The following is a 24,874-nucleotide window of genomic DNA, read 5'->3' on the forward strand; positions in this document are numbered from 1 at the left end:
AGAGGAGGCCCCATCTTCATTAAACAGGCACTCCCCATTCCCCCCTCCCCCAGCCCCTGGCAACCACTAATCTACTGTTTGTCTCTATGAATTTGCCTGTTCCAGACATTTCATATACATGGAATTGTATGATATGTTACCTTGGTGTTTGGCTTTTTCACTTACCATGATGTTTTTGGGGTTCGTCCACATTGTAGCATGTGAAAACATGCTGAAAAAAATGTAGTCATTAGACTTTCACTTCTGATATTAAGGAATCTATACCTTTTCTTTAAAATAAAGATGCTTGACATCATTATTGAAATGCAAATCAAAACCACAATGAGATACCACTTCACACATTAGAATGACTATAATTTTAAAAAAGAGCCAAACAGAAAACAGTAAGTGTTGGCAGGTGTGTGGAGAAATTGGAACCATCATCCACTGCTGGTAGGAATGTAAAATGGTGCATTCATTATGAAACACAGTTTGGCAGTTCCTCAAAGGTAAAAATAGGATTGCTATACGACCCAGCAATTCTCCTGGATGTATACCCAAAAGAATTGAAAACAGATCCTCAAACAAAACTTGTATATGAATGTTCACAGCAGCACTGTTCATAATAGCCAAAAGGTGGTAACAACCCAAATGTCCACCAATGGATGACTGGACAAACAAAATGTGGTATTATGTGCTAATGGAATATTATTTAGCAATTTAAAAAATGAATTATTGATACATGTTACAACATTGGATGGATCTGAAAAGGTGCTGAGTGAAAGAAACCAGACAAAAGTTTGTATAATTCCATCTGTACGAAATGTCCATAATAGACAAATCTATAGAGACAGAAGGAGAATTAGTGATTGCTTAGACCTGGAGGAAAAGTGGAAAGGGTGTGTGTGTGTGCGAGGGGGTGCAGTTGAGTGCCAAAAGATACAGGGTTTCTTTTTGGTAAAAATATTCTAAAATCGATTATGGTGGTAATTGCACAACTCTGTGAATATACTAGAAACCATTGGATTGTATACATACAATTCAGCCGTACTAGGTAGTACAATCTTTTATGTGTATGCTCAGGGCCACTTATATTCATTAGTTTTTTCCCCTGGAGCTGGACTACCTAGGTTGAATCCTAGATCTGTCACTTTAAAGGACATGATGATGGACAAGTGAGATGGCCAGTTTCTTTCCTCATCAGGCTTTTGTGAGAATTATAGGACACTGCTTGCTCAGCACAGCTCCAACCACGTAACAAATATTTAATGCACTATAGCCGTTATTAGCAATAATATATTTAAAAGCTTCTGAGTGGGAAAAAATGGGTACCACGCTATACCTCTGTCAACCAAGAGAGACAGGTCTGAAGAAAGACAACGCTCTTGGGACAAAGTTCTTTCCCATGGGGTTGCTAGACTCAGAGGCCTCACTAGGGGAAGTGAGCTAATTGTATTTGCTCTAACAAGGGTCATTGGACGCCATGCCTCTGGGGTCAGAGACTCTGGTATAAGTCTAATGGTGGTGGTTCTGTTGTGTGTTCCCTGAGAAACCATGTTCCTTCTCCTCAGCCAGAAAACAAACTTGAGGCGGCGGCAGCCCCTAACCCCTGGACACATGACACGGGGGCTGAGAGGTCCTGGGATCTGATGGAGGTACAGTAGCCGTTGGTCAAGTAAGTGTATCAGGAAGACAAGCTGCAGGGCAGTGGTATCAGGGGATGACCCCCTGGGAAGTACCCCTCAGAGGTTGGGGCTCTCTGCTTAGTTTCACCCACAAGGACGTAAGGTGCTTTGCAGCAGAGCTTCATGGGGGACAGCGTTATTGGGAGCTGGTCAAGAGAGCAGACACCAGAACCAGAGCCTGGCTCGACCCCAGTTCCAAGCAGGGGTTAAGTTTGGAGCCTCAGCTGCCTGCCTCGTGGAAGTGTTAAGTGTTCAGTGGAATGGTATGTGTCAAGTGGTTAGCTCAAATATGGATTACATTGAATAAATGTCACTGTCCCGCTCAGTTAGTTGATTTGAGCAGGTGCCGTGGGAAGAGAGAGTTCGGGGGTGGGGGGTTAACCTAGATTAGTGATCCTCAATGGAGGGAGATTTTGACCCCTCCACAAGGGACCGCAAGGTGTTTTTGCTTGTTGCACCTGGGGTGGGAGGGGTGCTAGTGGGATCCAGTGGGTCGAGGCCAGGGATGCTGCTCAATATCCTACAATAATGGGGCTGTCCCCACCTCAAAAAAGTGATCCAGCCCCAAATGCCAGTAGTGCCCAGGTGGAGAAGCCCCGGGATCCACCCAATAGAAGGGGATCAGGAAGGGCATTCCTGCAGGAGTGAAAGTAATGGAGGTGGGATGAAGTTGGGGGCTAGAGGCTTCCAACAGGAGGCGAAGCAGGTGCAAAGGGTCCAGGCAGGAGCCAAACCCAGGAAGACGGAAGCTGAAGACGTCCGGAGTGAGAGGAGCAGTAATGAGCCCTGGCGGGGTGAAGCTGGCTAAGATCCCATCTACATTTTCAGTCACTGTGGCTGCAGTATGGAGACTGGACTGCAGGGGGCGAGAGAGGCCACGGGAAGACGAGCGCTTGGTGGGTTATCCAGGTGGGAGACAATAAGTGGCCTGGATTGGGGTGCGCACTCTGGGAGTATATTTTCTACATCTGCCTAAGAGATGATGATGACATTTAAAATCCACAAGTTAGGAATCGATGGGATGTGAGAGGTGAAAGAGGAGTTGGTTGTGCTGGCTAGGGTTGTGCACCCCGTGCAATTGTGCAGTGCGCAATCCCGGGGCAACCTCGGCAGCTCTGGCCGGGGAGGTCCCATTTGGGGCCTCGGGAGGCTGGAGTGCCTAAGGTAGGAGGTATCTGGGAGTGATGTCCAGGAAGCAAGAATTAAGTAGGAGTTTGGAGAGAAGTGGGTGCTGGAGCCAGAAATTCAGTCATTGACTGAAACATGTAAGGGACTGTGGAAGACGACGGGCCCTCTGCATTGAGACACCTGCCACCGATGTTATATTTTCACGCCTCAGATGTGCCCTGAGCATAATGTGGCATCCAGTGTGTGGATTGCAGGGTAAACAGCATGCCGGGGCTCTGAGCATAGGACTCCGCAGATACAAAAAAAAGGACAAGTTGCCTCACAGAGAAATGCATGCACTCCTCTCTCCAACTTTCAGAAGAAGATGGTGACCATACAGCTTTGGAGAGTCTTTTATTTTTCACACATATTTGCAGCTGCTCCCTGGGGGAGATTTCTATCTCTTCACCCCCTTGACACCAGGCTTGGCCACTGAAATGTGAGTGGAGGTGAGAGGAGGGTGTTTTCTGGCAGAAGCTCTTAGAAGCCAGCACGCAATTCACTTTTCCCGCTTCTGTGATAACTGGCAATGTCCCAGACAAAGGTTTAGCCACTGGCCCGAGTCCTGGAGTGAATTCATCACAGAGCACAGCCCTAGCAACCTGTGATGGACATGTAGCCTGAGATGTAGTGAGAAATAAGCCTTCACTGCTGTCAACTGCTGAGATTTGCACATATGTGGTACTGCAGTCAGCGGGCTGCCCAGTCGAGGCCAGGCTCAGGGGAATGCAAGCCCCACTTGGCAAGTAGGGCCGGGATTCGTGGACAGATGAAGATGCTTTGTCTCTAACATTGATGTTAAGAAGCATAAAATGAGTGAAATTAACTTGCTTTGGAAATAATCTACCCCAAGATATAATGGAAATAATCTACCCCAAGATATAATGAATCTGTACATGCTCTCATGGCCCAAAGCGGAGACTGGTGTACAAGACACGTCATTGTAACATTTCAGAGTGGTGCCTTTAAAAAAAAGCATCCTGTTATAGTGCTCCACACTCATTGTCCCATTGAATCCTCCCAGGGAACTGAGGCTTTCGGCGCGTCTGTCACTGGCTCACACAGCTAATAAGTGTCAGGGATGGTGTTCAAACAGGGTCATTCTGGATCCAGATCCCCTTACTTTCAACCACTAAGAGATTTTTTGAATTGAGGTGTAATTGACATACAACATTATACTAGTTTCAGGTGTACAGCATAATGATTCAATGTTCGTATATATTGCAAAATAACCACCACAATAAGTCTAGTTAAGATGTCACTATACGTAGTTACAATTTTTTTTCTTGTGATGAAAACTTTTAAGATTTGCTCTCTTAGCCACTTTTAAATATGCAATACAGTACATTACAGCCCCATGACTTATTTATTTTATAACTGGACTTTGGACCTTTGGAGTCCCTTCATCCGTTTTGCCCTCCCTGCCCAATCCTCACCTCTGGCAGCCATCACTCTATTCTAAGAGATGTTAAGTACTTAATGGTCAGCCTTTCAGCTAATCCGTCACATCTTCACAGCAACTCTCTAGTACCTTTTACAGATGGGAGAACTAAGGCCCAGTGTGCCGCATGTCACACAGCTGGTAAGTGGCAGAACTGGGATTTAAACCCAGGCTGTCTGGCTTCAGAGTTGATGGCTTTAATCACTCTATTATTTATTCTCATTTTTCTTAACCAAATCCTGGAAATATTTAGGCAGTTTATTATAGTTTTATTTCTTTTCCCCATCTTTACTGAGGTATAATTGACTGATAAAAATAGTATATAATTAGGTGTACAACTTGATGTTTTGATAGACTGTGAAATCATCACCACAATCAAGCTAATTAACATACTACTATTTTGATAGCACCACTGAGAAATCCCACTAATCAAAATAATCATCGGGGGCGGCCGGATGGCTCAGCTGGTTAGAGCGCGAGCTCTCAACAACAGGGTTGCCGGTTCAATTCCCGCATGGGACGGTGGGCTGTGCCACCTGCAACTAAGATTGAAAATAACGACTGGACTTGGAGCTGAGCTGCGCCCTCCACAACTAGACTGAAGGACAACGACTTGGAGCTGATGGGCCCTGGAGAAACACACTGTTCCCCAATAAAATTTATTTTAAAAAATAATAATCATCCACATTACATATCAAATATGAATTTCAGCCCCCCCTTTCCCACTTAATTCTTATTTTTTTCACTTAATCCTTCTAATGATCCTAAGAGGTTAGAATCATTAATCCTATGTAACAGATGAGGAAACTGAGGCTCAGAGAGGTTAAGTGAGATGCACCTGGAAAGCTGGGTGGGAAGGACAGCAATGAGGTGACCCATTTCCTCCCTGGGAATCCTGCCACTGTTGACGCCCTTGCTTCTGGTTTTAGAACGGCCCAGACATGGACAATTGGACCCGCGTCTCTGAATTCATCCTCCTTGGCCTCTCTGAGCAGCCCCAGCAGCAGGAGTTGCTCTTTGGGCTGTCCTGCAGCCTGTATCTGATCGGGTGTCTGGGGAACGTGCTCACTCTCCTGGCCATTGTCTCAGACCCTCACCTCCACAGCCCCATGTACTTCTTTCTCTGCAACTTGTCTCTTCTTGACATCTGCTTTACCTCCACGACCATCCCCAAGATGCTGCTGAACCACCTGAGTGGGCACACCACCATCTCCTCCTCCGCATGCCTGGCCCAGATGTATTTCTTCATCGCGTTTGGGGCGGCCGACAGCATCCTTCTCTCAGCCATGGCTTACGACCGCTACCTGGCCATCTGCTGCCCTCTGCAGTACATGACAATCATGAGCGTCCTTCGATGTGCCTCGCTGGTGGTGGTACCCTGGGTCTTGTCCAACCTCATCTCCATGGTCCACACTATTCTGATGACCCACTTGTCCTTTTGCACCAATAGGATCCCACACTTCTTCTGCGACCTCAATGCCTTGATCAAGCTCTCCTGCTCTGACACACAAGTCAACAAGATGCTGGTGTTGGTCCTTGGGAGCTCAGGGGTTCTGGTCCCTTTTGTATGCATCATGGCCTCTTACACACTTATTGCTGTGGCTGTGTGGAAGGTGCCCTCAGTCCGGGGGAAGTGGAAAGCATTCTCTACCTGTGTCTCTCACCTTTGCGTCGTCTTCTCTCTACGGGACTATCATTGGGGTCTACTTCAACCCCACATCCACACACACCACCCAGAGAGACATGGCGGCCACCGTGATGTACACCATGGTGGCTCCTGTGCTGAACCCCTTCATCTACAGCCTGCGGAACCGAGATCTGAAGAGCGCCCTCAGGAAACTTCTCAGCGAGAACCACTTTGTCAAACCTCTTTGAAGACTCTTTTTAGACTCAACTGCTTTTGCAATAAAACTAATGCTTTCCAACGCTAGAAGTCAGGGTGGTTTATCTTTTTTCTTTCTCTTTTTTAAAGGTGGATACAAACTTCTTATTATTCATGTAAGTACTTTATTTTTAATTGAATATATTTGACATAGAACATTGTGTAAACTTAAGGTGTATAATGTGTTACTCTGATACATTTACATATTGTAATATGATTGCCATTGTAGTGATGTTTAGCACCTCTGTCACCTTACATAATTAGCCTTTCATTTTAGTGGTTGGGTTAATTAAGTTGTAGCCTCTTAGCAAGTTTGATGATTGTAGTACAATACTATTGTCCATATTTATCACGCTGTGCATTAGACTCCATAGCTTATTTACTACCTGTTGCAAGTTTCTATCCTAAACAACATCAATCTTATTCCCTCAACCTCCATCCCCTGATAACCACCTTTCTGCTTTTTACAAGTTTGATGTTTTTAGATTCCACATGTAAGTGATAACATACAGTACTTGTCTGTCTTTTCTCTGCCCGACTTATCTCACTAACACAATGTGCTCAAGGTCATCGTGTTGTTGGAAGTGGAAGGATAGTCTCCTTTCTCATGGCTGAACAATATTCCATGTGTACATACCTCAAATCTTCTTTATTCATTCGTCTATTGATGGGCATTTAGATTGTTTCCATATCTTGGCTATTGTGAATAATGCTGCAATAAACATAGGAGTGCATATATCTCTCCAAAATCCAGTTTTTATTTCCTTTGGATATATACCCAGAAGTGGAACTACTAGATCATATAGATCTATTTTTAATTTTTTGAGAAAAACTTCCACACCGTTTTCTGTAGCTGTATCAATTTACATTCCCACCAACAGTGTGTGAGGATTCCCTTTTCTCCACATCCTCACCAACACTTATTTCTTTTTAGAAAGATTTCTATTAAAATGTAGCTAATATACAATATTATTTTAGTTTCAGGTGTACACCATAATTATTCAACATTTATATACCCAAAGAAGTGATCACCATAAATTCAGCAACTATCTGATAGATGTATCATGTAATCACAATATTAATGACTATATTTCTTGTGCTGTACATTACACCTCCATAATTGATTTGTTTTATACATGGAGATTTGAACCTCTTATTCTCCCTCACCTTCCCCCCCCCCTTTCAATTACAGTTGACATTTCAATATTATTTATATAACTTCAGGTGTACAGCACAGTGGTTAGACATTTGTATCATTTAAGAATGATACAAATGGATACTGGACTAGTGGGTACCTGACTAGTCCAGTACCCACCTGGCACTATATAAAGTTATTACCGTATTATTGACTATATTCCCTATGTTTTACTTATATCCACATGCACTATTTCGTAACTATCAGCTTTGTACTTCTGAATCCCTTCCCTTTTCCACCCTGCCCCCAACCCCTTCCATCTATCACCCACAAAACTAGTACCAGTATGACACCATATGTAGTTATTACAATATTGTTGACTATATTCCTTATGCTATATTCTACATCCCCATGATTACTGTGTAATAACCAATTTATACTTCTTAATCCCTTCTCCTTTTTCACTCAACCCCAACCCCCCTCCCATCTCGCAACCAACAATATGTTCTCTGTATCTATGAGTTTGTCTCTGATTTGTTTGTTTATTTTGTTCTTTAGATTCCTCACGTGAGTGAAATCACACTGCATCTGTCTTTCTCTGTCTGACACTCCACTCACCACAATACCCTCCAGGTCCATCCATGCTGCCACAGATGGCAAGAACACGTTACCTTCCATGGTCAAGCTATATTTATATATATATATATATATATATATATATATATATATATATATATATAAATATTATATATATATTAGTATATATATATTACCTCCTCTTTATACATTCTTCTATCGACAGACACCCAGGCTGCCTCCACATCTTGGCCATTGTAAACAATGCTGCATTGAACATATGGATGCAAACATCCCCTTGAAGTAGCATTTGGGTTTCTTCGGATAAATACCCTGAAGTAGAATTACTGAGTCCTTCTTTGTCTCTTGTTATAGCCTTTGTTTTAAAGTCTATTTTGTCTAGCGTAAGTATTGTTACTCCAGCTTTTTTAAATTTTTTATTTCCATTTTAATGAAATACCTTTTTCCATCTTTTTACTTTTTGTCTCTGCGTGTTTTTCAATCTAAAGTGAGTCTCTTGTTGGCAGCCTATGAATGGGTCATGTTTTCTTATCCATTTATCCCTCCTATGTCTTTTGAGGGGAGCCTTTAATCCATTTACATCAAAAGTAATTGTTGATAGGTATGTAGCTATTGCCATTTTATTACGCATAATTTTGATCTTTTTTTATTTCCCATCTTAAAGAAATCCTTTTAACATTCCTTGTAATACTAGCTTGGTGACAATGAACTCCTTTAGCTTTTTCTTGTCTGGGAAGATTTTTATCTGTTCTTCAATTCTAAATGATAGCTTTGCTTGGTAGAGTAAGTCCTTGGGTGTAAGTCCTTGCTTTTCATAACGTTGAATATTTTGTACCAATCCCTTCTAGCCTGTAAAGTTTCTGTTGAGAAATCAGCTGACAATCTTATGGGAGCTCCCTTGTAAGTCACTAGTTGACTTTCTCTTGCTCCTTTTAGGATTCTCTCTGTCTTTAACCTTTGCCATTCTAATTATGTGTTTTGGTGTGGGCCTGTTTGGGTTCATCTTGTTTGGGACTCTCTGCACTTCCTGGACTTGTATGTCTATCTCCTTTGCCAGGAAAAATTTCAGTCATTATTTCTTCAATAGGTTCTCAATCTTTTGCTTTCTCTCTTCTCCTTCTTGTACCCCTATGATGCGAATGTTATTACACTTGATGTTGTCCCAGAGGTCTCTTAATCTATCCTCATTTTTTTGGATTCTTTTTTCTTTTTGCTGTTCTGATTTGTGTTTTCTGCTACTTTGTCTTCCAAATCACTGATTCAATCCTCTTCTTCATCTAGTCTTCTGGTGATTTCTTCTAGTGCATTCTTCATTTCAGTTATTGTATTCTTCACTTCTGACTAATTTTTTTTTATGGTTTCTATGCCCTTTTTTATGCTTGCTATCTTTTTGTTGAAGTTCTCACTCAGTTCCTTGAGCATGCTTATAACCATTGTTTTGAACTCTATCTGGTAGGTTACTTGCTTCCATTTTGTTTAGCTTTTTTTCTGGCGTTTCTCCTTTCTTTTTTGTTGTTTTTTTTTTTTTTTCTCCTGTTCTTTAATTTGGGATGTATTTCTTTTGGGATTCCTCATTTTGGCTTCCTCTCTGTGTTTCTATGTGTTAGGTAGATCTGCTACGTCCTCCAGTCTTGGCCGGGTGGACTAGTGTAGTACCGTGTTTCCCCAAAATTAAGACCTAACCAGAAAATAAGCCCTAGCATGATTTTTCAGGACGACACCCCCTGAACATAAGCCCTAATGCGTCTTTTGTAGCAAAAATTAATATAAGACCCTGTCTTATTTTTGGGGAAACATGGTAGGTGTCCTGTGGGACCCAGTGGCACAGTCTCCCTGGTCACCTGCACCAGGTGCTCCAGGAGTGTCCCTTGTGGGGGTTGTGTGTGTGCCTTGTGTTGAGCCTTGGTTGCTATTGGCACATCAGTGGGTGGAATTGACCCTGAGGCTGATTGTCTGTGGGGTTTGGCCACATTCACAACTTACATGGTGCTGTGGGGTGGGGGTGGAGGGTTACACCACTGAGTGGGATTTGTCCTTGTGGGCTCTGGTGCCTGTTGAGGCCCCTGTGGGTGTGCCGCTTGTGGGGTTAATTGGGCAGTGCTCTGCTCTAGTCTGAAGCTGGCCTCCAAGTATGTTTGTTCTGGGGCCTCTTGCAAAGAGCTCCGATATAGGCCCAGGTCACCCACTGCCTATAACTGGCTGGGGGCTACCTGGTAAGAGCTACAAAGTGATCCACAGTTGTTCACTGCCTATGTTATCCCTGAAGGTGCGTGGGAGAGGCCACACTGTGAACCAAGAATGTCTGCCATCAATAGCGGGCCTGGGGTAGCTTTGCAAAATGCCAGGACACCCCGAGACCTGCTGCTACCTGCCAGCTTCCTTAAGGTTCAGCTACTGATAAAGCCTCATGTGGTATGCAAGTTGGGTGAGGCAGTCTCAGGGAGTCCCTAACATAGGACGAGTTGTGGTTACTGGGTTAATGTAAATTCTGATTTGGTGCCAGTTCTGAGCCTCAGTGTCATGCAGGGTGTTATGCGGTGTCTTATCTCCCGCTCCCCGCATATGGACACAGGATATGGTGAGGCCAAAAAGGAACACCAACGGAGCCATGGATGGGAGGTTCATACCACTATGTTCTTGCTGGCGGCTGGGTTGGAGACACAGGAGACAGGATCTACATGATCTGCAACCTGCCGTCCACTTCTCTGCCAACCAACCAACCCCACTTGCTAGCTGCAATCCGCCCTGCTAACTGCAATCAGTGCTCGCTAGCTCAGCCACCATCAGCTGCTAGCGTAGCCACGGCAGTTATATTAGTGGCCAATGGCTCACTGGTTACAGCTGATGGCCAAATAGCCACAGCTGATGGCCATCCAATCACAGTTGATGACCATTTACTACCCGAGCCAGCACCTTTCCACGTGAGGCCGAGAGCCTGGCTCTGTCCCCACACTCAACCTACTCAGCAAAAGTATCAGAGCACACTGAGGCCAGTTGACGCCCACCTGGGATCTTTCAGACTCTGATAGTTTTCCAAGAGAAAGTGCAATTCAGAGCTGGCTTCTCTTGGAGACAGTGCCTCTAGTGCTGGGGGAGTTGGGTAGGGCAGGGCCCCAGAGAGTCAGCAGGATGGAGCTGTGGAGCTCACCAGACCAATCAGATTCAGATTTGGACTTGTGGGGGCGGGTTCAACGCAGGCAAGATGGAGCCTGCCTGCAGGCTGCATGGGAAAAAGACCCACACAGGGAAAATGCTGACAGTCCTCCAGCCCTCATCCTGAAGCCCCCCTATGTCCCTGACACTCCCCGAGTTATGTCTCAACGCTGGAGCCCAAGGTGAGTGCCTGAGAGTGAGAGAGTCTGTGTCTGGGCCCTTTAAGAGGACATTTGGATTTCCCACCGCCTTCCATCTCACTTCAGTGGTTAGAATCCCCATTGTTTTTCGTAGCCAGATGTTTTGGGAGCTCCACTTTTTGGTACCAGTACTCCGGGCTGGAGGCGGGGGCAGTGTGGGGCTGGGGGCCCTTGCTTCTCTGGGGGGAACCTCCACAGCTGAGTTATCCCTCCTGGTTCTCAACCGCCATACCAAGGTTTCGGGTTAGCCAGTTCCCCATCTCTGCTTCTCCTACTAGTCTCAACATGGCTTTTTTTATTTTTAACTTTAGTTATAAAATTTCTGTTCAGCCAGACTTCAGATGATGCTCCAGGTAGATTTTTCTATAATTTAGTTGTAATTTTAATTTGTTCACGGAAGGAAGCCGGCACAGTGTTTACTCCGCCATCTTGGATCTCCAACGCTTGTTATTTCTTGTCTTATTGGTAATGGTTTTTCTAACAGGTGTGAGGTGATAGCTCACTGTGATTTTGATTTGCATTTCCCTGATGATTAGTGATGTTGAGCATCTTTTCATGTGCCTGTTGGCTACTTTTATGTCCTCTTTGGAAATGTTTCTATTTAGTTCTGCTCATTTTTTAATCAAAAAATATTTTGTTACTAAATTGTCTGAGTTCTTTATATATTTGGATATTAACCCCTTATTCAATGTGTGGTTTGTAACATTTTTATCCCATTCTGTAGGTTGCCTTTTCATTTTGTTAATTCTGTCTTTTGCTGTGCAGAAGCTTTTAAGTTTGGTTTAGTCCCATCTGTTGATTTTGCTTTTGTCATCCGTGCTTTTGGTGTCATACCCAAGAATCATTGCCCAGATCGGTTTTCGCCTAAGAGTTTTATCATATCAGGTCTTTTGTTTAAGTCTTTGATCCATTTTGAGTTCATTTCTGTGAGTGGTGTAACATAGGGGTCCAATTTCATCATTCTGTGTGTGTTTATCCAGTTTTCCCAGCACCATTTATTGAAGAGACTGTCCTTTCCTCATTGGGTGTTCTTGGATCCCTTGTCAAATATTGGTTGAAATTGAAGGCTTTTCAGGGTGGTTTTTCTTGACACAACATTAAATACCTCAGAAAAGGTATTCCCTTTTCAATTTTCTCCATTCTTCTGATTATACTCTGAGAACATTCTGGTTTGGTGCTACTATGACTTTAATACTTTTCACATACACATCCCTTTAGAAAATGAGAAGGAAGGTCTTGGGCTTGGAGCCTTCAGCAGGCTAGAATTTAAACCACTTTCTTTCATTTACATGCTATTCTCTTTGAACTCTTATTGTCTGTGACAGTTTGTGTACAGGTGGGAAAATGAAAAACATGCTTTGGCTGGCCCCTTATCAAATGGTTTTCGTTTTCTATTTATGGTAGTGAGCTATTCATTTATAATGAAAAACTTTATCAGTTTAAAGACACTCAGTTGAAAGAAAGCTACTGAGTAAATGATGGCATTGTTGGTATTCAGATGTGGCCTGAGGAATGGGGGTACTGGGTCAAAGAGACCACCTGTGCCGAGTCAAGAGCAAAAAGAGTGGAATTTTATGATGATTTGGAGGCACTGGTTTTAAATTCTGACAGACTTGGGTTCAAATTCTCCTTTTGCCTGTGAATAGTTTGTCACTTATCAAGGCCCTGAAAATAGCCCCAGAATTTGAGGTCTTGTGAATTCATGAGAAGTAAGATTTTGGACAGAATAAACATCAAGATTACAAAAACAAAGATTGTATGGTGTTTCTGAGAATGAATGCCCACCTTTGTGCAAAGCAGAGACATAAAGTGTTTATTGTTAAAGAGAGGGCTTAGAGAAAAAAACAATAGAGAAATCCCAAACTCATTAAATGTAATTGTTGCTACAAGAATCTTTATTTTTATTTTTGAGGTAGTCCTTTCAACAAGTTCAATTTCATCTGCTGGTGTTTTGTGTTTATCATCTTACTGGACTTTGGAAAACAAACGGTTTGCCAGAACTGAACTTCAGCAATGGAATTCTGTCCCACTCACCTTCTGGATCTCTCCAGAGGATTGATGTTCCTTCTCTGTATTCCCATGTCTCTCTCAGACCCACATATAAGTAAACTTATTATATAAAAAAGGTGATTTTTCAATCAGTGGCTTATTTATTAAATCATGTTGGAATAATTAGTTAGCCATTAAAAAATAAGTTTTACCACAACACATCTATGAGAACGGCTAAAATCCAGAACACGCACAACACCAGATGCTGGTGAGAGGATGTGGAGCGACAGGAACTTTGATTCGTTGCTGGTGGGAATACGAAATGGTGCAGCCACTTTAGAACACATTTTGTTGGTGTCTTATGAAACAACAATTCAGCAATCGTGCTCCTTGGTATTTACCCTAAGTGGCTGAAAACTTAGGCCCACACAACAACCTGCACGTGGACGTTTATAGCAGCTTAATTCATAATTACCCAAACCGGAAGTAACCACGATGCCCTTCAGTAGGCATAAATAAAGTGTGGGACATCCACAGAATGGAATATTATTCAGTGCTAAAAAGAAATGAGCTGTCAAGCCATAAAAAGACATTGAGGAACCTTAAATGCATATTAATATGTAAAAGAAGCCCATCTGAAAAGGTACATGCTATATGATTCCAACCTATGATATTCTACAAAAGGCAAAAATATGGAGACAGTAAAAAGATCAGTGGTTGCCAGGGGTCAGGGGAGGGAGGGATGAGTACGTGGAGCACAGGGGATATTTAAGGCGGTGAAACTATTCTGTGTGAAACTATTATGATGGACACATCTCATTATATATTTGTCAAAACCCATAGAATGAATCATAGAAAACCAAGAATAAACCCTAAGGTAAACTGTGGACTTTGGCTGATGATGACCTGTCAATGTAGATTCATGGGTGTGGGGACAGAGCCCCAAAAAGCAGTTTCCAGGCTCTCGGCCTCACATAGAAAGGTGCTGGCTCAGGTAGTAAATGGCCATCGACTGTGATCAAATGGCCATCAGCTGTGGCCAAATGGCCATCAGCTGTGGCTAGTTGGCCGTCAGCTGTAACCAGTGAGCCACCGGGCACTAATATAACTGGCGTGGCTAGGCTAGCAGAAAAGGGGGAGCTAGCAAGAAGATGGTGGCTGAGCCTGCAAGCGGCGCAGTGAGGGTTGAGAATTGTGTTGCTCCTGGTTCCTGTGTCTCCAACCCAGCTGCCAGTGAGAGTATAGTGGTGTGACTCCCCTACCTATGGCTCCGTGGGTGTTCCTTTTTGGCCTCACCATGTCCTGTGTTCTTATGTGGGGAGTGGGACCAGAGACCCCGCGTGACACATGGCGAAGTCGGCAGGATCCCCTGCACTACAATGGGTTATAATAAATGCCCCTCTCTGGGGGGCTGTTTGATAATGGGACAGAGGCTGTGCATGTGGGTGGGGGGGGTAGGAAATCTCTGTACTTGCCTTTCAGTTTTGCTGTGACCTAAAACTGCTCTAAAATAATAATAATAATAATAATAATAATAATAATAATAATGCCTGTTTTAAAAAGTTAAAACCCAATCTGAAATGTTTGCACAATATTTTTTGGTAGATTAAAGTTTGAGAGATTGGCAAACTTTTTCTATAAATGACCAGATGGTAGATAGTTTCGACTCTGTAGGCCCTATATCTCCATCACAGCTACTTAACTCTGCCGTTGTGTAGCACAAAAACAATCATGATGTCAATGAATGAGCACTTTATTTATAAAAACAGGCAGCAGACCCACATGTTGTAGTTTTTCACCCCTAAACTATATTATTAGAAGAAACTAAGGAAAATATTTCTGACAGGGATAGTATTAAAGCACAAGAAACAGAAGGCAAAGGATAAAGATTGGTAGACAAAATTAGTATTTAGAATCTCTTTGGAAATCTTTAAAAATGCCTGCAAATCAATAAGTACAAGACAATTTACTAGAAAAATGAGGAAAGGCTTTGAATAAACATATCAAATAGAGAAAACCTATATGGCTCATAAACAATGGAGATTTTCCAACCCACTAGTAATTAGGGAAATACAAAGTCCCGTGACAAGGTGAGACCACTTGGTAACCATATTGCCAGCATTAAGTTTCACTTTATCAAAAGTGTGAGTGTATGGAAAATATAACCTCCAACACACAGGTGCTGAAAGAGTAAATTAGCGTAGCCACTTGGGAGTTTAATTTGGTAATTCTTCTTAAATTTAAGAATCATGTTTCCTACAAACTGACCATCTCATTACTTAATTTATATTTGAATCAGATTGTGCCTATGTATAGTAAAAGACACAAAAGGATATGTATTGCATAATAAGGGTGAAAAACTGGAAGGAACTGAGGTGTCTCTTAGTTAAATATACATCACATCTATTCATAAAATTGAATATCAAACTGATTTTATAAAGGTGAGGCAGTGACATAGCAGTGGTTCCCACCTACCAGGGGTGATTTTGCCCCTGAGGGGACATTTGGCAATGTCTGGAGATGGTTTTGTCATGGCTGGGGTTGAGAGGCTACTACCATCTAGGGGGTGGAGATCAAGGATCCTGCAATGTACATGACAGCCCCCCTCCACAAAAACTCCAGCCCTAAATGTCAATACTGCTAAGGTTGAGAAACCTTGGTCTATATAAATTAACGTGGATATCATTCTAAGATGTTGAGTGAAAAAGCCAAGTTATACAGAAATACTTAGAGGACAATCAGATCTGCAATAAAACACACAGTGTGGAAAACAGTTTGGTGGTTCATCAAAAATTAAACATAGAATTACCATATGATCCAGCAATGTCACTCCTAGGTATGTACTGAAGAACTGAAAAGAATTCAAGCACATCCTTGTACACAGATATTCATAGCAGCACAATTTACTATAGCGCAAGATGGAAATAACCCAATGGCCATCAGTGGATGAATGGATAAACAAAACATGGTCTGTCCACACAAAGGAATATTACTCAGCCATAAAAGAAAGAATGAAGCACTGACACATGCTACAAGATGGATGAATCTTGAAAACATGCTGAGCGAAGAAAACCTGACCACAAAGGCCACATACTAAATGATTCCATCTATACGAAATGTCCAGAACAGGCAAATCCACAGGGACAGAGAACAGAGGCATGGTTGCCAGGGGCTGGGCAAGGACAACTGCTAATGAGATGGGATCTCCTTTTGGGGGTGATGAAAACGTTCTGGAACTAGATAGAGGTGGTGGTTGCACAACATTGTGAATGTACTAAATGCCACTGGATTATTCACTTTAAAGTGGTTATTTTTATGTTATGTGAATGTCACCCTCAAAAATAAAACACCTCCCCAAAAGCACAACAAAACCCCACAATAGTACCCTTTTATATATACATATATTTTTTATGTTGGGGAACGGTGTGTTTCTCCAGGGCCCATCAGCTCCAAGTCAAATCGTTGTCCTTCAATCTAGTTGTGGAGGGCGCAGCTCAGCTCCAAGTCCAGTCACCATTTTCAATATTTAGCTCGGGGTGCAGCCTACCATCCCATGTGGGAATCGAACCAGCAACCTTGTTGCTAAGAGTTTGTGCTCTAACCAACTGAGCCATCCAGCCGCCCCTCCTGCAGCTCATTGTCTTTAAGCTAGTTGTGGAGGGCGCAGCTCACTGGCCCATGTGGGAATCGAACCGGCAACCCTGTTGTTCAGAGCTCACGCTCTAACCAACTGAGCCATCCGGCCGCCCCAATAGCACTCTTATTTTATGCGTTTGTGTTCGTTTACATGCCACATGCAGACAGAAATCTGCCAGGATGCCCATCAAATGCATCATCATGATCACATGGCCATCGCATAACTTTTAGCCTCGTTTGTGACATTTCAATTATTTAGTAAGAAGAAGTAAATATTTGTGTGTTGTTTGATTTTTAAAGTCTTTAAAAAGACATTTAGTTGGGTAAGTGACCTGGATGGGGAAGGATAAAGGTAGAGAGCATGTCTGACAGCTTCCCTAGCCCCAACGGGCAATGGCAGGACTGCTCTCCTGCCAGCGCCAGCAGCCAGGGCCACAAATCCCAATTTGCAGAATATTAGACTCCGCTGGAGCCCCTGAGAAGCTAAGGTAATTGACTCACCCCTGGCAGACAGGGAGGGGAGGAAAGTGCGGATAGCCTCCCTGAGGTTGTCCCCTCCCTCGCAGGGTCCCCAGAGGTCCCAGCATCCCGGTAACAGAAGCAGAGGTAGTAGGACCACAGCAAAAAAAGGCAGCGGGCGGGGAAGCAGAGGTGGCATAAATAATGAAGGTCAGGATCCAGGGAACCCCCTGCCCCGCTGGCACGTTCAGGGTGGCAGGCTCCTCACCTTGCAGCCGAGCCCTCACCTGTACAGCCCTTATCTGCAGGGAAATGCTAAGCCAGGTTCTTCCACTGGGGTAAGGCAGAAGTGGGTACAGGGCCTAGAGCCCCAGGTGAGTCACATTTCCTCCCTTCCACCTGACTAGAGACACCTGGGGAATGAGCATCTGCCCTGGGCTCAGAGAAGCCCCCCTGTTTATACAACTCCTTGTGAAATTTGAATCTCTGGGGTGGGGGCAGCAGGCAGGGCTTTACTTCTTAGCTTCAAGGCAATGTGACAATTATTACCTTATGAGGACGTTTCACTGGACAGGTGAGAAAACTCAGGTGCAAAAGAGCTTCCGCTTAAAGTTACCCAGAATACCTGTTTGACTTTGTATCTCTCCCCTCTCTGTTCTGGCCAGAAACCAATGGTAAAAGAGTTGGGGCGAGCCAGAGAAAAGCAAGAGACAAGAGGACTCAGGATTGAGAGCCTTTGGCCACTACTCAAGTTGTGAAGTTTGGGGGGGGGGGGTGTGGGACAGGTGGGATGATGGTAAGGAGATAAGGATGAAAAGGGAGAGAGAAGGGAGGGAGGATGCAGAAGGAAACTAAAGAGCTCATTGAGAAGAGACGGCCAGAATGAGGGCAGACAGGTAAGGCAAGATGGGGTCTGAGAGACAAGGCCCACCTAGCCCGTGGTTCTCAACTAGGGGCAGTTCTGCCCCCCCAGGGGACATTGGACAATGTGTGAAATGTGTGAAGGTATTTTTGATGATCACAATTGAGAGATGCCACTGGCATTTATGGCCAGGGATGCTGTTTGACATCCTGCAATGCACAGGACAGCCCCACCAGAAAGAATGATCCGACCCCGTGTCCCTAATGCCGAAGTGGGGAAACCCTGCCCTAGGGGTATATGTGGGCAAGACTTGTCCATCAATGGGGTGGCCCCAAGTCTCTAGGTGGGGAGTTGTCCTCACCGCGCTGTGTGTTCCTCTAAGTTCCAGATAGCCGGGTTCTTTCTCTCTCTCTCTCTCTCTCTCTCTCTCTCTCTCTCTCTCTCTCTCTCTCTCCCCCCCCTTCGCTCTCTCTTTTCCTCAGTTTACTCACAGAGGAACCCCTAATTACAGTGTTCTCTTGGTAGATCAATGCCAGGAGGTTTTAGTCCCTCTCTCTGCCGTTCTGAACCCACACCCATCATGGTTTTACAGCTTTTTTCTTTTAACTTAACAAAATGAGTAGACTTTATGTTTTAGATTTACAGAAAATTGAGCAGATAGCACAGAGAATTCCTATATACCCCCTCTCTCCCTGCACACAGCCTCCCCTGTTATTAACATCCTGCACTAATGAGGTACCTGCGTTACAGCTGATGAACTAATATTGACACATCACTATTAATGAAAGCCCCCAGTTCACATTCGGGTTCACTCTTGGTGAACATCCTGTGATTTTTGATGAATGCACATCGTCTTGTGTCTGCCATTACAGTATCACACAGAACAGTTTCACCACCTTAAAAAAATCCCAAGTTCTACCTATTCACCTCTTCCTCTCTCCCCAGGGCCCCTGGTAACCACAGATCTTTTTGCTGTCTCCATTGTTTTGCCTTTTCTAGAATGAATGGGCAGACCTCTGAGCTGCATTCTGCATCCCCACCATTTCAGAGGGTAGTACCATGTTTCCCTGAAAATAAGACCTAGCTGGACATTCAGCTCTAATGCATCTTTTTGAACAAAAATTAATATAAGACCTGGTATTGTATTGTATCATATCATATCATATCATATCATATTATATTATAAAGATCAGGTCTTATATTATAGTAAAATAAGACGGGTCTTGTATTAATTTTTGCTCCAAAAGGTGATTAGAGCTGATAGTCCGGCTAGGTCTTATTTTTGGGGAAACACGGTATATGTGGCCCCTGGACCACCTCTCCAGGACATGGCAAGCTCATATCTTATAGTTCCCCTCCCTCTCATTCTTCATGGTTGTGGGTTTTTGTGATCTTAATTGATATGGGGAAGGAGTGTGTGAATGGAACAGCATGGTGAAGCCGACATCTCTCTGGTCCTGAAAGTGGCCTCTGACATTCATTAATAGCCAAGTGGTGAGTGTAGCAGAAAGGTTAGGAAAAGATAGGCTTTGGGGTCAAGCAGATGTAGATTCAGATCTGGAGCTGTTATCCCTTGGACAAGTGATGTATCTTCTGTGGGATTCAGCTGCCACATCTGTAAAATGGGGATCATAACAGGTGCTTCATGATGTTGCGGTAAATATTTAATAAGAGACATGTGACCACAGGTGCCTGGTCCATAGTGTTACTGAGCAAGGCTCACTGCCCGATGTGCACAGAAGCCAATACTATGGCACCAGCTTTTCAGAAAAAGGAGCTTTTATTTGTGAGTTCAGCCAGCAAGAAGACAGGAGGCTAAGCTCAAATCTGTCTCTGATCCAGGCTTCTGGGCCAGATTTAAGGGGTTTCAGCACCGGATCTTCCTGGACAACAGACCCCTTGCTTCTGAAAGGGTTCCACATTCAGGTTCTGGTCATGTCCCCGTCCTTTGGTTCGTGGGGGGAGCAGTTAAGGTTTCACAAGTGTTACTCGTGAGTGGTGTTCACTATTGTTACTCCTGAACTTTGGTTCTGGCTCTTGTTAGAAACAGGATAGGGCCAGTGTGAGCTGGTTCTGCAGTTACAATAGGACACATCTACTAAAGGGTAGCTCTTCTCATCAAGAGCTCTAAATCCAGGACACATGATGATGAGGGTCATGACAAAGTTAGGAGCAAGGATTCTTAAACTCACTCAGGAATCGTTTTTGCAAGCACCCTGGAATGAGGGACTTGTCTCTCTGCTTTGGGAAGAGAATATGCAGGAGGGCTGCACAGAGGAGGTGACATTTAAGCTGAATCTTAAACAGGCATTTGCAGGTAGAGAAGGGAAAGAACCAGGATCCAGGCAGAGGGGGAGTGCCAAGGAATTGCAACTGCATTCTCTAGATTCTCGGTTCTCAACTCAGGATGACTTTGCCCCCCGTGGGGACATTGGCAATGTCTGGAGACATTTTTGGTTGTCACAACAGAGCAGGGGCTATTTGCATAGCTGGTAGAGGTCATGGATGCTTTTAAACACCTTACAATGTACAGGACATCCCCCTTGGCAAAGAATGATCTGGCTCCAAATGTCAAGAGTCCCACGGTTGAGAAACCACGCACTAGACATTGGGGAACAAGGGAGGCTTGTGAGCACAACCCGTGTGACCCTGACCCTACCCATTCAGCCTCTTCTTGGACGCTCTTGTTTCCAAATCATTGACTTTGACTCGCCCCTGTAAGATCGCAGAGTGACAGGACTGAGGGAGGCTGTTGGGGCCACCACCCTGGGGACCTACGGGCAGGCGCTGACCCAGAAGTGGAGGAAAGATGCGCATGATTCCAGGGGCGGGAAGTCAAGAAATTCTGGAAACCAGTGATGTCACAGCCTTTAGTCACCAAACTGGCTGGTTCCCTCTTTGTGTCTCGTTGTCAACTTGTCAGGGCTTGACTAAGGACCGCGGCCCACTTACGAGGGCATGTATTACTTTTTTTCTATTTTCAAAATTGTGGTGACATACGCATAACACAAAATGTACCATTTTAGCCATTTCATAGTATACAGTTCAGTGGCATTAAGTACTTTCATGATGTTGTGCAACCGCCATCTCTGTCTAGTTCTAGAACTTTCTTATCACCCCTAGGGAAAGTGCCAGATGCCTTAGCAGTCACTCCCCATTCTTCCATCCCTCCAGCCCCTGTCAATCACTGATGTGCTTTAAACTGCTACATGAATGATCACGACAGCACTGTTTACAATAGTGGGGAAAAACCCCAAATGTCCATCAGCTGGTGAATGGATAAACAAAATGTGGGCCATCCACACAACAGAATATTGTTTGGCCAAGAGAAGGAATGAAGCACTACAACATGGATGAACATGTTGGACATGATGCTGAGTGAGAGAAGCCAGACACAAAAGGCCACAGAGTGCATGATCCCATTGATATGAAATGTCCAGAACAGGCAAATCCATAGAGACAGAATGGAGATTAAAAGTTTACTGCCTTTTATACTTTACATTGCCTAATAAAATAAGATCATTTAAAGATAGTTAGGTTATTCATAAAGAAATATTGATATCTCATTAAACTGACGTTATTTAGTGATCACAGGCTATGTACCTTTGCTCACTTGGTGTATTGATTTAATTATCATAGAGAGCACCTACTGTGTGCCAGGTCACATTCTAAGTACAGTGGTACCTCGGTTTTTGAACGTCTCCGTTGACGAACATTTCGGTTTACGAATGGCGTATATTTTATAAATCTATGGTATCATTAGATAGTAAAATTCATGCTAAATTTGCAGCTTTAGGGGTTGATTTTAAAGGTCTGGAATGGATTAATCCATTTTGCATTGCATTCTATGAGGAAACTGTGCCTTGGTTTTCGAACGTTTTGGAACTCGAATGGTCTTCCGGAATGGATTGTGTTAAAAAACCGAGGTACCACCGTAATAGCTCGTTTCTTTCTCACAACAGCTCTTTGAAATGGGTAAGAGGAAATGGAGGTACAGAATGGTGAAAAAACTCACTCAAGTTTATATGACAGGCAGAGCATGGATTGTAACTTATGTTGGCTGACTCCCGCGTCCCTTTGATGGCTGTGTTGCATTGCCTCAGAACATATTGACGTGCCTCATGGGAGCTGGCAAAAACAAGAATGCTATTTCCAAACACTTTCCTGCCTCTGATTTCTGGCATGAATAACGCCAGGGGAAGAATCTGATTGATTCATATTAAGTTAGAGATGCACCCTAGCTCAAGGAGTTGTAGCCATGGGGAAGGGACATTCTGTGGTAGAGTAGCAGAGCAGCAATGGCTGGAAGCTCCAGTGAAGAGACATTTTCATTTTTGAAGACAATCTAGAGGATTAGAAGGGAGACAGCCAGCTATGAGTTCAAGTCTTGGCTCTGCCATTTTGACAGTCTTACATTGAACAAGTTACTTAGCCTCTCTGTACCCCAATATTCTCAATGAGTATGCTCAAGATACTCAAAATGGGGGTGATAAAAATAGCACCTTTCTCACTAGGTTGATGAGAGGATGGAGTGGGAATTCCAACAATGCTAGCTGTCGTTTATCAGGAGAAGCCCCTTAGGCAAGTCCAGGTGAAAGACAATGACCTTTCTCCATCCAGTAGCTGAGCAGTCCCTGTCACCCCCACATCTCAGGCACAGACTCCATGCAAAGAGCCAACCTCTCAGCAGTGACTGAATTCATCCTCATCGGCTTCTCCGACTTCCCCCACCTCCGGCTGCTGTTCTTCCTCTTGTTCCTGCTCATGTACCTGTTCACGTTGCTGGGGAACCTGCTCATCATGGCCACCATCCGGAGCGAGCGCAGCCTCCACACGCCCATGTACCTCTTCCTGTGCGCCCTCTCGATCTCCGAGATCCTCTACACCTTCGCCATCATCCCCCGCATGCTGGCCGACCTGCTCTCCACCCACCGCTCCATTGCCTGGGCGGCCTGTGCCAGCCAGATGTTCTTCTCCTTCACATTTGGCTTCACCCACTCCTTCCTGCTCACCGTCATGGGCTATGACCGCTATGTGGCCATCTGCCACCCGCTGCGTTACAACGTGCTCATGAGCCCCGGTGTGTGTGCCTGCCTGGTGGCCTGGTCTTGGGCGGGTGGCTCAGTCATGGGGCTGGTGGTGACAGCGACCATTTTCCACCTCACCTTCTGTGGACCCAATGAAGTCCACCATTTTGCTTGTCACGTACCACCACTGTTGAAGTTGGCCTGTGGGGACAATGTCTCCACTGTGGCCCTGGGCGTGGGCCTGGTGTGCATCACGGCTCTGCTGGGCTGCTGTCTCCTCATCCTCCTCTCCTACGCCTCCATTGTGGCCACCATCTTGCGGATCCCCTCAGCTGAAGGCCGGCACAAGGCCTTCTCCACATGCGTGTCCCACCTCACCGTGGTGGTCGTGCACTACGGCTTCGCCTCTGTCATCTACCTCAAGCCTAAGGGTCCCCAGTCCCTGGAAGGAGACACCCTGATGGGTATCACCTATACCGTCGTCACACCCTTCCTCAGTCCCATCATCTTCAGCCTCAGGAACAAGGAGCTGAAGAACGCCATGAAGAAGACCTTCCTCAGCAAAATCTACCCAGAAAAAATATGACAATCTGGGAAGAGTTCCTTGGAGACAGGTAAATTGGGTTACCTGCTGCTGCCACTAGAAATGGCACCCTGTCAATTTGTTTGTCTGGTGCTTTAAGGTTTGCAAGGACCCTTGCAGGCAGCATTCAAATGCACACACCATAGTTAAACAAAACAGCATCAAGGACATATTCAGGGTGGAAGGACATAGGAGGAAATCAGATTCAGTGATTCCTGTCTGTTGGCAGGACACTTTGTAAGGCAGCGTTAACTCTGCAATCAGTTCTTCTCTTTCCAGGAACCAGAGGGGTCTAATTACTCCCAACACCATCAGCCCGTATTGCAAAGAGAAATGGAAGATGTCAGCCTCCCCTCCCCGACCCCAACTAGGCGGCAACAAGTAGCTACAACATAGATTTTGTAAGGCTACAAAAGACTAAGTAAGCCAGGTTACAGTGGAGGAGAACAAAGCACCCTAAATTTCAGCATTGCTCAGAACTGTGCAGGAGCAGTTAGAAACAGTAATCAAGCGAACTGAACCTCCGCATTTCAAATGTGAAGCATGAACAGCTGCAGAGAGACAGAGAAGTCTCTACAGTTAGTTTGAGGAAAGAAGTCCCTCCATGAGAAGTTGCCTGCTGTGTTAGAGAGTGATGTGGCACGTGGGCCATAGGGGGACTCTTTGTTGAACCACAATGATGAGTGCAGAGCCCAGGATAAAGGTGCCCCTATGGTTACACCACTTTAAAGCTCCCCTATGGGCAAGAGAAGGGATTTCAGGTTGACCGTCCTGCATAGTGTTTATAATTTGTTGTAAACACATGTATTCAAGAGAATGACAAATACTGTATGATATCACTTATATGTGAAACATAAAACAGCTGAACTTGTAAAAACAGTAAAGTGGTGGTTACCAGAGGCTGAGGGACCAGGGAAATGGGGAGATGTTTAAGGGTTTAAGGGGACAAATTTTTAACCAGTAGATAAATAAGTCCTGGAGGTCTAATGCACAACAGAGTGACTATAGCAATACTGTATTATAAATGTTAAAGTTGCTAAGAGATTAGATCTTAATTGTTCTCACCACAAAAACGAAAT

General features: G+C 44.3%; 2 protein-coding genes across 3 annotated transcripts; both read left to right on the forward strand.

Annotated features, from left to right (window-relative positions):
* Window positions 1-1,567: 1,567 nt before the first annotated feature.
* On the forward strand, window positions 1,568-24,255 carry LOC117038015 (olfactory receptor 10H1-like). Of its 2 annotated transcripts, XM_033134607.1 has the most exons (3): window positions 1,568-1,654; window positions 22,840-23,826; window positions 24,075-24,255. In XM_033134607.1, exon 2 carries the CDS (start codon window positions 22,851-22,853, stop codon window positions 23,796-23,798), a length of 948 nt encoding a protein of 315 aa, XP_032990498.1. In that variant the 5' UTR covers window positions 1,568-1,654; window positions 22,840-22,850; the 3' UTR covers window positions 23,799-23,826; window positions 24,075-24,255. The 2 variants fall into 2 exon arrangements, with proteins under 2 accessions (XP_032990498.1, XP_032990497.1); XM_033134606.1 differs by having other exon boundaries at window positions 22,840-24,255.
* LOC117038493 (olfactory receptor 1361-like) lies at window positions 5,214-6,147 on the forward strand. Its single transcript, XM_033135458.1, has 2 exons — window positions 5,214-5,800; window positions 5,886-6,147. The coding sequence occupies exons 1-2, from the start codon at window positions 5,214-5,216 to the stop codon at window positions 6,145-6,147; spliced, it is 849 nt and encodes a 282-aa protein (XP_032991349.1).
* Window positions 24,256-24,874: the final 619 nt, after the last annotated feature.

This window comes from Rhinolophus ferrumequinum, chromosome 18 (assembly GCF_004115265.2).
Source record: "Rhinolophus ferrumequinum isolate MPI-CBG mRhiFer1 chromosome 18, mRhiFer1_v1.p, whole genome shotgun sequence".
NCBI lineage: Eukaryota > Metazoa > Chordata > Mammalia > Chiroptera > Rhinolophidae > Rhinolophus > Rhinolophus ferrumequinum.